The following is a 13,374-nucleotide window of genomic DNA, read 5'->3' on the forward strand; positions in this document are numbered from 1 at the left end:
AAATTGCTAGTTATTAATAATGAAATTTAACCTTAGTCTTGACGCAAGAAATAGAAAAACACTGCAGCCTAAAAGACTTATGTTTATTTTCAACTGTCGATTCTTATTTGTAACGTTTGAGGGCCTACATCACAAGATGGCGTATTTGCAGTCCTTATATTGACTTCGACGAATTTGACATACTTTTCAGAAATGCCAGAATATTTAGAAAAAAGAAATCTTGTCAAGAAGGTTATGATACATCAAATTGTTATGATATGAAGAACAGAATTTGTTAAACTTTAAAACCATATCTGCCCAGAAGAAAATTTGCAACGTGCAAAGCAATTGGTTCCGAATTGGTAAAAGGGCCTAAAGAGCCGTACTTGAATTGCGTATTTCGAGAAACTTGTGACAAGTTATTTTGTTAGGCTCATTGGTGTGCAATTTATATTCTGTGCTCTATGCTCTAATGTACTTTTGTTTGAGTGAAAATATGATGTGAAAATTGTCTTACTATTCCAATCACTCCTGGTGATATTACTGCTTATTCGTAGGTTCTTCAAAATCTCACAAGAATCAAATATTGCGTTTTCGTCGTACATAATTATTTATGGTTTCTTGAAAATTAATGTAGTCCACGCACTCACCGGCTGCAGCAATATATTTTGAAAATTGATAAGACTAGTCTTTATAAATAGTCTTTTAAATCATACTCGGTTCATGATACTGTATGTGAGACGCATGATTCCGACGTATGGCGCCAAGACGCTTTCGAGAATCGTTAAGATGTAAATAAAACTAAATTGTTTAGATTGATTGAGTGTCAGTGAAAGCTGAAGAGGCTATTACATAACAGCAGACTGTTAGCCAAGAGTAGTATTTTACTTTTCCTGATTTAGTTTGGTATCTGCACAGTGTCATTATATGAAGCAAAGTGAAAGCACAGTCATCGGTTGAAAATGAAGCGTACAAGTTCCATGCAAAATGTTACTGGTAAATGCATAAACGAGAATAGGGCCCGATAGAATTTGATATACATGTATATGAACAAAATGTACATGCTTGTTTAAGAATGTTTCGTAATTGGTGTTTAATTGAAGAATAAATTCGGGACTTATGAATGAAACAAGAAACTAAACGGATTGTTAAGTGATGTTCAGATGTACTTTCACTTACCATGAGTTGGCGGCCTGTAGCTGTGGACAGCCGCCCGAGCAGGACTGGAGTAATAACTAGCAGGGTTCATATGCGAGGAGTTGCCATCCACCGCAGAGTGGAAGAACATATCTGGGACTTCTTCTGCAGAGAGCATCCCGTTTGAAGTTTGATCAAGTCCGGTTGGTGCTCGTGTGTCCGGGCGAATCCAGGTCGAACCTTGGTCTCCTCCAACGTCCATATCAGTTTAGTAATCTCCTACTGCGTGAAATCACGAATATAAATCGTTGTCAGCGGGGTTATCTGGTTTATCTGAAACAACACAACACATACACCCTTGTTACTCACTATGAAACATAGAAAACATAAATGAAAAAGTCATAACATTGCATGAAAGCCAGACCATCAATGTAATCATAGGCGTAGATTAAAATGTAGATATCTAGATATTTCACAATTGTTGGGTGAGAATATTGTCGAGACAGGCTACCTGAATGTGTGATGGTCAGATAAGGACTAGCATGAATAAAGAACATGTGCCCTTTTATCAGCCAGCGAAGTTCAAGCAGAAATGATCAGATGACCTAGCCACGTGCTAAAGTTTACATTGGAGCAATGAATGAATAACCCAACCTGAAATTCCTAGAAGTCAAGATGTCGATTTTATTCCTGAGTAAAAGGCAAATGATGAGATTTTAACCGTTAGAATCCGTCTTTATCCAGACTTGTCTGAATCCTGTCCCATAAGTTTGTAAGTTAGCCTTGCAAAGGTGTTTGTGCGATTCCCCGTTTCGGCACATAATTCTACCCCTGGCGCCAGCCTGCTGGCTGGCGCAGACAGAGCTGGCGCGACGAACGCATTATAGCCAATCGACGTGCTCGTTACAACGACCGGATTGATACAATGGCGGCGCCATTCTTGTAAGCTCCGCCTTGATTGGTCGCCTTCAATACACTTGATGATTCGCTAATTAGGGTCTTGTCAATCACGGCTCTCTATGGATAAACTATCGGACTATCGGAGTTTGTTGATGAGTGACTTCATGACTGAATAACTCAACAAAACAGAACGGAACTTCTGTGAATATGTCGTGTATTTATTGATCACTTGGCCGGTAGTGGCGTTCAAACACAGATGCTCAGTAAAGCGACTAAGCTGCTTCGGAATCTGCGATGGAATCGACTCATCATTACTGATGCACGAAAGATACATTCACTATGCAAAAGAAATTCATTCTCCTCAGAGATTTTAGTGTCAGTCATTCAGTGGCGCTTCGCTTACTGAAAGATAAGATTTTGATTCGCAAAAAACACGTTTTGTAAGAATGAAAGGTCGCTTTCGCATCTAATCACTAAAGTTATCACAGAAGGTGAGAGTATGCTACCACAGAGATGATACTGACTTATCTAATAGTTTCTGACATTGTTTACTTTGCAATTTTATGTCCATCAGTGGCGCTGTCGACATAACCGACACAAAACTGAACGAAAACAGTATGGCAGTAATGGCCGATACATTACCGATTATGAAGTTAAGATAGCAACTTTGAAGTTGGCGAAGGAATGCATAGAAAAGATACACAGAAAAAAATCGATGTCATCACATAGACCTATTAATAATCAGGTTGAATGATACCGACTCAAGCTCAAGAAACTAAACAACTATGTACATTTGATATATCAACACTTCAGTTGTTCCCATCTCTTGTGTTTACTTCTTTTTTTTGCACTTAATGCTCTTTAGGTCGTGGAACTGAATGGGAGTTTCATGAACAAGTGGAAGCCAAACACTGAGTGACCTCACAACAGGCTTCAGGCTCCGGCAGACGACACAATGTGACACTCACAGATGATGTTTACTTTTGCTATTAACATTATGAAGGAGGTGTCAATGGGCTCTCCACGCGTCACTAATAAGGCAAACTATGTAAATGTTGAGATCTTTATCCAAATGCAGTGAAACCTCTCACCCATACATCTCTCTATTGACAATCTATTGTGCGCGGCAAAGGATCGAGAAGGCAACTATCAAGTAAAACCAACCGCAATATTTTGAGCCTATTTTCCATGTTCACTGAAGATCCACTTGACATCGCAGCCATCCGCGGAGAAGAGGCTCTTGAGTTTGGGTTTGTTGCCCCTGTATGACAAGGCTACATATGTTTATGAGCCGCTGCAAGGTTCCCTGCTGTGATGGTAAATGAGGCCAGAAACTCAACCGCGGATTTCGATGGGCAACAGTATGGGACACTGCGACGCCGGGTCGCGGTGCCGCGAGGCAATTGCCAGCCTCATTCCCACTATCACACCGAGCATGCATTCTTCATACCAAAGTATGCATTGTCAATCCCTGGGTACGCTTCAGCATCTATCCAGGGGGTACCTTTTTGATGCGGGGACGTGAAATTGCGTTCCTTGGTTAACGGATAGGGAATAATAGGGTCGATTTGGTAACCAGGAAAAGACAGACCAAATGGCACGCGGCGATTTCGGATCTAATTGCTTGCGAATGATGCTTTGTTTATGCACCATTGTTGAAATATTTTGAAAATGTGGTTGAATGCATGGACAAGTGCTGTCTCAAATTATTTCATTTTCAGCACAATTAAAAGAAGCGTAGACTGAGTTTCAGATTTTTTTCATTTTGGGTTGTTTGGTATTTTCTTTTTAATCTTATATCTCTACGGGATATAAAAATGTGTTTTTATTCGAGTTTATAACATTTTTATGCTGACGCTTGCACAGTCGACGCTCACTGGCGCGCAAGACTAATAATCTCAAAATATCGTCAACTGTATCAAATCAATTACAATCACGGAGCTGTTATAAAGTTGGGGATCGGACACATAAGCATAAATCGGATCAGCGCAATATGATATCATAACTGAATGACGACTAAAATTGTATGCCTACAAAACATTCATATTAATTTTACACGGATAATATTCCTCCTAACCACGGATCATCTCCTTGAAGCACTGAACCTTATCGGCGGTTGTCACTGAATATTCCTATAATGGTAATCGACGGTGATATTTGGAAAGTTAACATTTTATTTGGAGAGATGGATAGATATTGCACAGGAGACAAAGCCCACAGCCCTCATCCCACGAAAGTGGAAAGTACACGATTGCCATCTGTGATCGAACTGAGGAACTGGAATCATTTGGTGAGATAGTCAGTTTAACATTTCAACAACAGGGGACACTACCTGCAAAACTGACTCGAAAGTGGCTTAAGATTTAGGTTATTACACACACAGAGATACCTTAATTGTGTGAATATGAAGATCGATAGAAATGCCTGCTGTGGGGGGCGCCAACTTTCAGAGAATAATGAGAGAATATAATAAGCTATCTTCACAATATTGACTGACAGAAACGACATTCAATTTCTCATATTCAGTTTCGGCGAAAAATCTGTCTGAAATGAGGCGGCGGGGGGGGGGGGGTGATTTTGATCACGATTTGCTTGGATTTTCATCGTATAATTCATGCTTGATTTTTTAGATGTTTCTTCTGTGATGCTGTGTATGATGATTTGTACGACGTTGCCTTCAAGAAACTTACATTTTCCACAAATGCGCTTTTGTGGGCAGCCTCTTCAGTTTCTTAAGTGGGCCTTGTCATACCCTCCAGACCACTTAAATCATATGCGGACTGGATATCTGCCTAAAGACGCTGAAAGAAAAGGCGACTCTTCGGTAATATGCGCGCACAATGAGCTCTCATGCTGCAATGAGTGCGCCCTAATCCCTCTCTAGACGGGGACATCTTAAGTCATTTACGTCCGCCGCTCAGCGAGGAGATTCTGACAGCATTACTGCAATAAAATCTACATTACCGCTTTTTATATAGACACGATCCTCGAGGGATCATTTATTAATAAGCCATGGTGCCAACTCGGACAAATTGGGAGGAGCCACAGAATCCCCCGAGATAGGTTTTCGCGCCTGGATGCTTTTCCTCTAAACTATGTGAAATTGATGCTCCGTCCTGGGATAGGGTCCCTTTTGAATGCCCTCCTGCGGCATCTGGCCAGGCTTTAAGAACACATCCACTGCCCAGGAATCACTGCCGAAGTGGCCAGTTATCGCGGCATCATCGTCATATTTTATGCTTTAGTAAACTTTGAAATTTACAGCGTACGCTCGTCGAAATGACCGCCATTGTGGTGGTATTAAGCGATTTTGCACGCGAGTGACTTTGTACATTTTTGAAAAAAAGCACTTTGTCTGGTGACACTTGTCCTCCGATGACGAATAGCACTGTGTGGATCAGGCATTGTTTTCTTATGAAGAAATTTTAAGACTTTGCCCATTTTAAGTAAATGCGTGAAGTGGACTATGAAATCAGCATTACAAGGCTTAACTAGAGAGCTGTCCCGATGTTTGTCTTAAACATACTGGAACAAAAGCAGGGGGTTGTCACTTTCTCTGCAAATCCTCACGCCACTGTTCCTTCGTAGTGAAATATCTCAAAATTCATAGAAAATATTTTCGAACGGATACTGTTGAATTGCTTAAATTCTAATCCAAGTTAAAGAACACGTGCAAAGCAAATTGACTTTTACTCTGAGCAGTGATTTGATATTCAAGTTAGTAAAATTATAACTACGGTAGTATGTCTCTCGAAACAGAAATACAATGTATAAAGATTTGATATGAAAGAAGATAAGGAAAAAGTCCGACCACAAAATGAAACCGAAGAAACTACGATCGAACCAAAAGCTATGGATAATGATTTTTTTCACGATGACTAGAAAGATATAGAAAGAAGAGACCGGTGGTACAAAAAGATACCATATGAACCAGACGTATATAAAAAAGCCTAAAAAGAAAGAGGCGATATTTCATGAAAAACAATAAATAAGTAGACGAAGATAAGATGAAAGATGACCAGTAAATGAAAACACCAAACATTCTGTCGATATATTGGACTTCATTCAGCCTCACCCATCTGGTGAAGCATTGAACAGTTTGGTCCAGCTTGGCGGAGGTCAGATGGACAAGTGCTCTTTTGCGCATGAATGAGTCGACCATCTCCCTGGCAGAATACGAACAATCTGGCTGTAGTTTTCTAAGGAATAAGCTGCTTGGCCGTTCCCTGGATATGGTCTAGAAGGGTACCACCAGAAGAACCCAGGAATGCAACCCGAAAGGTACTCTTATGAAGAAATAAACTTTAATTTGGTTTCCGTCAAGCTGGACTCTGTATAAGGACAAGCATTCTTTGATACTATTACCAGAATCGTTCGTTAACATGACTGAGTTTGCTCTTACCTATAAAATATGTCACTTAGCAAAAGCATTGTCTATGTTTCCTCGATTCAATAATGATTCGACAAACTTTATCGGGAATCTACCCAAGGAAGTCACTAAGCATGAAATAAGGAGTTAAATATCCATTGAAAATGATCAAAATGTTCCAGTTATCAAAAACATTATCTATGTTATTTTAATGCGACAATCAAAACTTACAATTGCTGCCTTGGTTATCTTCAATGATAATAGCTATGGCAGAAGGTTGCGAAATTGGACCAGTGGGCATGAAATAAGAAGCTAAATGCCCATTGAAATGGTATCAATGTTTAAACCTTATGTAAAAAGTTAACTACCCGTTCAAATGACTTTTAGTGTTCTAAAGTTTAAAAGAGTGTATGGGTCATTAGAAGTGTATGATAGAATGCATGGCTGGAGAGTGTTTTAAGGTTGGCTGGAGAGTGCGTGGGTGGAATTGACACTTTAGATGGACCAGTCAGATTAAAAATCTCATTAAAGATTGTTGAAGTAAACATTAGTCGATGTTAGATAGACAAGTTATGCATATTTGATTGTAGTCCGCTAAACAGAAATCATACCGTTATTTCGGCAGGAAGGTCTTCTAATAACAATGTTACAAACAACGTATTTACTAGGATATTTCACGCATACTGTATTTTGAGTAGGAAAAATCTAGTAACAAAAATATCATGAAGAACATATACGAAGATTTTCCGTGAAACATATTGTAATTATAGCAAGGGAATGTAAAATGTTCGGCCCATTTTATGACACAGTAGTTCTTGCTGTCAAACTAGGCCTATTTTGTTACTCAACCTTGTCGCCTGGTATTTCTGCCGCAGGACTTCAATTCATAATATTTTATTTTTAAAACTCCTTATTTAACTTCTAGTGAAACTGGTATTGCAGTTACATAAGTTTAGGTGTACATGTATAAACCGGGTCAAAGGCCTGTTGGGCATTCTTTCCTTCCCTGCACTTCGTGTTGTCTAGATGTACCCAGTAAGAGTTGATAAGGTAGATTCCATTCGAATTTCTGTTCATTCATCTCCGTGTTTTCTACAATTCCATCTACATGTAACTGCATGCATTGCTACTGTCAAGATGTTGCATTATTTCATAAACAGATACCTATTATCGTGCCTTAAATAAATTTCTTGTCTTAATCGTGTCACTCCATTTACTAGTAATGACTCTTCACAAAAAAGTATAAAAGATTATTGTTACCGACAACACAATGACAATATTATAAGAAACAATTAACCTTGTGAAATGAAATCTTGTCTGAAGGTGTCAAAATATTGTCAATTTATTTCCTTTCGCGTATGATGGCGTTAGCCTTGAACATCACACCCACGGTGGCACGTGGAGAGGAAATCACAGAAATACCTCCTTTTCATGAAATATCATATTGACGGCCTTGGATGCGTTTCTTGCCCTTTGTTGGCCCCTTCACAGCGCATCTCGGTGTTTGAGAACGCCCAAAATCGTTAACTGCCCCGTGAACTAGGGAAAGAGAATTTATTTCCAATGTCTGGCGCCTAATGAAGCGGGCCAGGCAGGACCTGCAGATAACGCGTGAACGTGTACGGTTCATTTCAGTCAAGTTATCCAGATTCCATCGAACAACTCATAATGGATTATTTGAATCTGAACAGGTAATGCAGGCAGAGTTAGGCTGGAATTGAAGTTAGTTTTCATTCCAGGTTAGTCTGCCGAATCGTTTGTGGGTAAAGAAAGAAATGGTGTACACTGATGTACAGATGTACCAGCAAACTTGAACTGGACTGAACCGTACGCTTTTGGCACCAGGGCACGCTCAGGCACGAACGGTTGAGGTGCAAGCCATCGAGGTGAAACAAAACGTTTCTGCGATCTCACGGGCTGCTTGACTCGCGCTCATAATGACAATATCCGACCGGGAATTCACCCAGGGCGGAAATAAGTGCCACTGTTGGAAACATTAATAACCAATGTAGCAGAGGGTGGAAATCACCTCTTCAAGAGTTTTTAATGAGTTGATTCTTTAACCTGATTAGTTAATTAATGGCCATTCGTCGGCGTATTATTTAATCTCTGGTTCTTGACTCGAGAGTTACCGGTGCAAATGGCAATGGCTGTCGCTTGGGGCTGAGGCATCATCCGCGAAATGTCGCTGTATGTGACTTTAATAATCATACCCGAAAAGGGTATACATTTATACAAAAACAAATTAATACCATAATCAAAAGTTAATATTTCACGCTTGGAATACCTATGCAAATCAGAACGTAAACTCCTATGTCAACCTCTTTCATCCACACAAATAACCAATACAAGTCAGAAGTCATCTTTGAAGAAGTACCCCTGTTGTCAACGGGAAAAACAGCCTGAACAGCAGTTTAACCAGACTACTATGGGCCTAATACAGCACTACATGTATTTCGGGACGAATTTTAATCGGGCGAAAGCCGAGATGTTTACCATAAAAACCGGATTCCAAACATATTCTCGTGTGAAAAATCAAGTTGATATTCACTTCGGTCTTTGAAAAGTGACAGATAGATATAATACTTTAGAGAACATATCATATAAAAAATCATTATCCAGTCTAATGTTGAAATTTGATAGCCGAGTAGGTGGTCGACTTCCGGAATATTTGAATAGACGAACTCCGGGAACATGGTATTAGAACATTAACAAATAACTAGAAAAAAGTCAAACAATGTAAAAAAGGTGCAAAACACATCTCTTTCAATATATTGGTATTTCATACAGTTTTGTATTGACTAAATTGTAAAAATAAGATAAAACCAGTGTGCTCATCAAAATATGCCCACGCTCGATTCAAAACTGCCCCGTTCAGATTAGCGCAATCTCCACTGAAAATCTGCCTAACTTTGCCCGGGATTTCTGTAACATTTTTATACAAAATGTATATCTTTTTTTTCGTTAAGTTAACGTGGAATGAAGCCACGGAAACCTGCCGAGAAAATAGTATCATATTGTATGACAATAAATTCATCAATGGAATATAAAATGTTTGATTTAGTTCTCGCTGGCAACCATTGTTCGGAATATGAAATAAATACGCTTTAAAATACTCGGAGGGTGGAATTTATTTTGCGTGTGCGCAGAGATAGCTACGGGAAACCGAACCCACGGTCTTTGGTCGCATCGGAAAATAAACTGATAGTTCAGCACGCGTTCATTAATTAGCTAATTAAATTCCTCATCCTGGAACACGTGTTGCTGTTGATGTATTCCAAACGATGTTAATTATTTACGGTAAGAAATTCTAGAAATGATTTAAAAATATTCCTATCGCGATTACAAATTATGATAATTATAGCTAATGAACAAATCTCGATAGAAAAAGTTTTGAGTTTAGTTCTTATTCAGAACGGATCACAGAAAGATATAAATCATTTAGTGAATAGTATTAAGCAGATGCGTTTGAAAGCTTGATTTGAGTGGAGAGCGTCTTGCTCATGAGAACGGAGACAAACCCCCCACGAAACCAAAAAATTCCAAACATGTAAATGAGAATCGAAATATAAGAATTATAGAAATTTACATAGAAGTACCAAAAGTAAAAACAAAAAAGCCCGCAACTCAAGCTGAAAGAAGTTTCCGTGGGAAAATTTATCGCCGCTTACTGAGAAAAAAAGCAAGGGTGTGCGGTCATTCAAACGATGACCTGAATCAGCCGGAACGCAATTCGATGTGAATTCTGCAACATATGACCATTTATAAATCAATAAGACCAACACCCGGAAAAAAACGGGCGAAAATTTGACAAAGAATTCCTTCATGACAAGATTGAAGATGATTGTGATATATTAGACTTGCTTGTTCGGTTAACCGCGTAGTATCATCGACACGCGCACATCGGCGCAACTGCTGGTGAAAACTTCCAGTTTCACCTATGTTTATCAATTTTAAGCATACAAATCTCCGCCATGCCTTTATCCGTGGGAAAATATACGGCATGGGAAATTACTGAAGAAAACAAAATCGCACAATGGTGCGAAATTGACCAAACAAATGACTGAGCTATTATAGCAACGAGCGCAACGCGTGCGCCATTCATATCACACGTCAACGAATAAAAAGCAGTTTTGCATTTAAATACTCCGCTCTCGTCTCTAAATGATAACAGTTTTCTCGGGTTGTTCTGGATTCATTTTATCATAGGAGATGATAAATAACTATTAGGAGATACATATGACAATGAAATTTATATTTAATGGAGCAAATCGCCATGTGCGCGCGTCAGCCCAAAAAGACGAAGATTCGTGTGAAACGCTGTGATTTCGTTTTTCGGCAGATCTGGATAAAATAGTTAGAAGCCCCTGCTTCACTTAGCCGAAGGTCTAAACCTGTAACCAAATGGCGCGTGGCTAAGATTTGGCCGCGTCTGGCCAAAGTAACTTGACTCGAAAATCAGAAGTTGAAATTCGTATGTGAAATGTCATGATTCCTAGAAATAGGGAGACGGAACACTGCACTCTTGGAGGAACAGAGGAGTGAAGTCGCACTTTTGTGAAAAGATGACGAAGTCTTTTTTAGAAAGTAAAAGATTATTCGGGCATCTTAGAATAACACAAAAAGAAAAAAAATATATAAACATAATAATTTTTTTTTAAATTGTCAAGTTATTTCATGTTGGCTTACTTTGCAGCAATCGTACGTGTATAACGTTTGACATTTTTGCAAAGTTTTGGCACACATGCTCACGTAATCATTTATTTATTTCTAAGGAAACATCAGAACGGAAAATTTGAACGATAAGAGCGTCCAAAGAAGGGGAGCGGTGTCACTTTAGAAAATATTTTTCAAATCGTCGTCTTCAAGAAGGTCGAGCATAATAGTACATGTATTCATTTTGTCATTTTGTCACCAAGAACGTCACTTTAAAAGCCGTACATGTATTTTACAATCTGTATGCACATCAATATCATCACAAAATATTTCAACGTATGATTTTTTCCTTTTGGTTGTATGAGCTGTGGGCTGACCGGTGGAGAAGGATTCCGTGCAAGCATTCTGCGACAGGTTTCCATTACTTAGCTATACTTGTATGCATACATATTATAACATCCGAAAATAACCCAATGAGCCCGACTTCTGCCAATGAAGGTGATAATATTGGTTGAAAATGATAAAACTACATAGTATATTGGCGAAAACCTCAACCTAAGGTGACATTCATTTCATAAATTACGATTGACATTGTACACCATCGTCCGACATCAACGGGTTTCATGACAATTGGTAAGTACAACATCATACAAGCAGAAAACTAAAAACATACAACAATAAGATAACACTCATCATAATAAATATAAAGTATCGTCACGATTAAATAATCCTGATTTGAATTGTTGACTGTCAGAATTCTGTTTCATCAACATTTTTTTTCACATCGCCCAAGTTTCGCATATGAAAATTAGTGAAGTTACTCAGGTGAAAAGATTATAAAAATACAAGTATCTTTGCGGATTGAATACGCAAGGCTGGTTTCATAGTGACAATTTTCTAAGTCCCTGGGTGTTGCTCTCCCCGGAGTCGAGTTGTCACGGCATCGGGACGCGCTGGGCTGCTCCGCTGGTGACAACCCGACACCCGATTGACGGGCTTCCCCCAATCTCACGAAATCGTGTAAAAAGTATTATCCTGAGAACACGAACAAGTGCCGGCGAAATCCTTGGGTGATTTAGGAGAAGACATGAAATATCTTCTCTAACAAACCCTCAGTAAGATCCCACTATGAAATATGAGAGGCATCAGTCCGTATCGCTGCATCACCAACTGATCAAAAGCCAAGAAAAAAATCGGAATCCCTCACCGCGGATTTGTAAAATCGAAACCCGAAATCCGAAAACCCCACCACGTAGAAATTTGGAAAAGTATAATAAATATACTTTTTATCTTGTCAGGGATGTTCATCATAAAATAGCATGTCGTGGTAGAGCAGGGGATAATCATGGTCTATCTTAATCTGGTTTATCTGCCGTGGCGATAGCGGGCCGAGCCCAGAGAAATGAGTCCAACGAGAGCGAGATAGTCAACTCAATCTTACCTTATCAGCTCCGCGCACGTTGTCGACTAATTCTGCCGAGTAAAATCGCGCTGATATGGCGTGACGTTATATACAGGCAAGGCAAATTAAATATGTTTATCACTATTCTAATTTAATGATCGATCGCAAAATTAATATCTTTGATATGCATCTTTTGAAAAAGCCATTTCCACTGCGCATTAATAACAATTCATTCGGGGCCGTTCTACGCATGCCCCGGGCTTGATAATGGCCGCCGAACAATAGATTTGCGAAAGAGGCGGGAACTAACCATCGCGAGGCTGCCGAGATCTATGAATAAACAGCACCAGCGTTGGCTCCGATTTGTGCTTATCAGAAACTCCCAGAAGCCGCGCAAGTGTCACATCTAGATGCTGAGGGCTTTAGATCTTGGAGGCTGATGATCAGTAGTATTGGCTGTGTGTGTGTGTGTGTGTGTGTGGGTAGGATGGCAGTGCTATCACGCGACTACTTTAATATCCGAGGGTTTCTGGATTAGAATTAGATGCTGGTTATTGCGTAATCAGAATAAAAGGATGCGACGGTGTAACCTGATTGAATGAAACGCAGCCAAAAGTCAGATTACATTTTATGTTTATATACCGATCAAATAGTCAAAGACTGCGAATGATGATGTAGACGATATTTCTTATCAATGTTTTTAGAAGTACTTGACACTTAAGAATAGAGATAAGTTCTGCCACTTAAAGTACATGTATCTGCAGTCCTCTTTGTCATCAATCCAAGTTCCAAGCTACATGTACTTAAGCTTTGTAAACGGTCCTTCAAAAAATCCCTTCTCTTTAGTCACGTTGGCGACGTGGTCGAATACATGTAGATTCTCTCAAACTGATAAGAACCCTGGTCAATGATGGTTGAATCTCGTAAATTT

At 39.3% G+C, this 13,374-nt stretch overlaps 1 protein-coding gene across 6 annotated transcripts in view; it reads right to left on the reverse strand.

Moving 5' to 3' along the window:
* LOC135491682 (transcription factor GATA-3-like) overlaps window positions 1-12,515 on the reverse strand; it is a 34,577-nt gene extending 22,062 nt beyond the window's left edge. Inside the window, exons 1-2 of one of the 6 annotated variants that reach the window (XM_064777679.1) lie at window positions 12,483-12,515; window positions 1,159-1,449 (exon numbers count right to left, since the gene is read on the reverse strand). In XM_064777679.1, coding sequence (XP_064633749.1) covers window positions 1,159-1,378 — 220 coding nt within the window. In that variant the 5' untranslated portion in view covers window positions 1,379-1,449; window positions 12,483-12,515. Of the gene's footprint in view, window positions 1-1,158; window positions 1,450-1,770; window positions 2,045-4,706; window positions 4,824-12,151; window positions 12,215-12,324; window positions 12,395-12,482 lie in introns of those variants that run through there. The other 5 variants (XM_064777682.1, XM_064777681.1, XM_064777680.1 and 2 more) reach the window with 5 other exon arrangements.
* Between the last annotated feature and the right edge of the window lie 859 nt (window positions 12,516-13,374).

The sequence above is a fragment of the Lineus longissimus genome, chromosome 7, assembly GCF_910592395.1.
Source record: "Lineus longissimus chromosome 7, tnLinLong1.2, whole genome shotgun sequence".
Lineage (NCBI taxonomy): Eukaryota > Metazoa > Nemertea > Pilidiophora > Heteronemertea > Lineidae > Lineus > Lineus longissimus.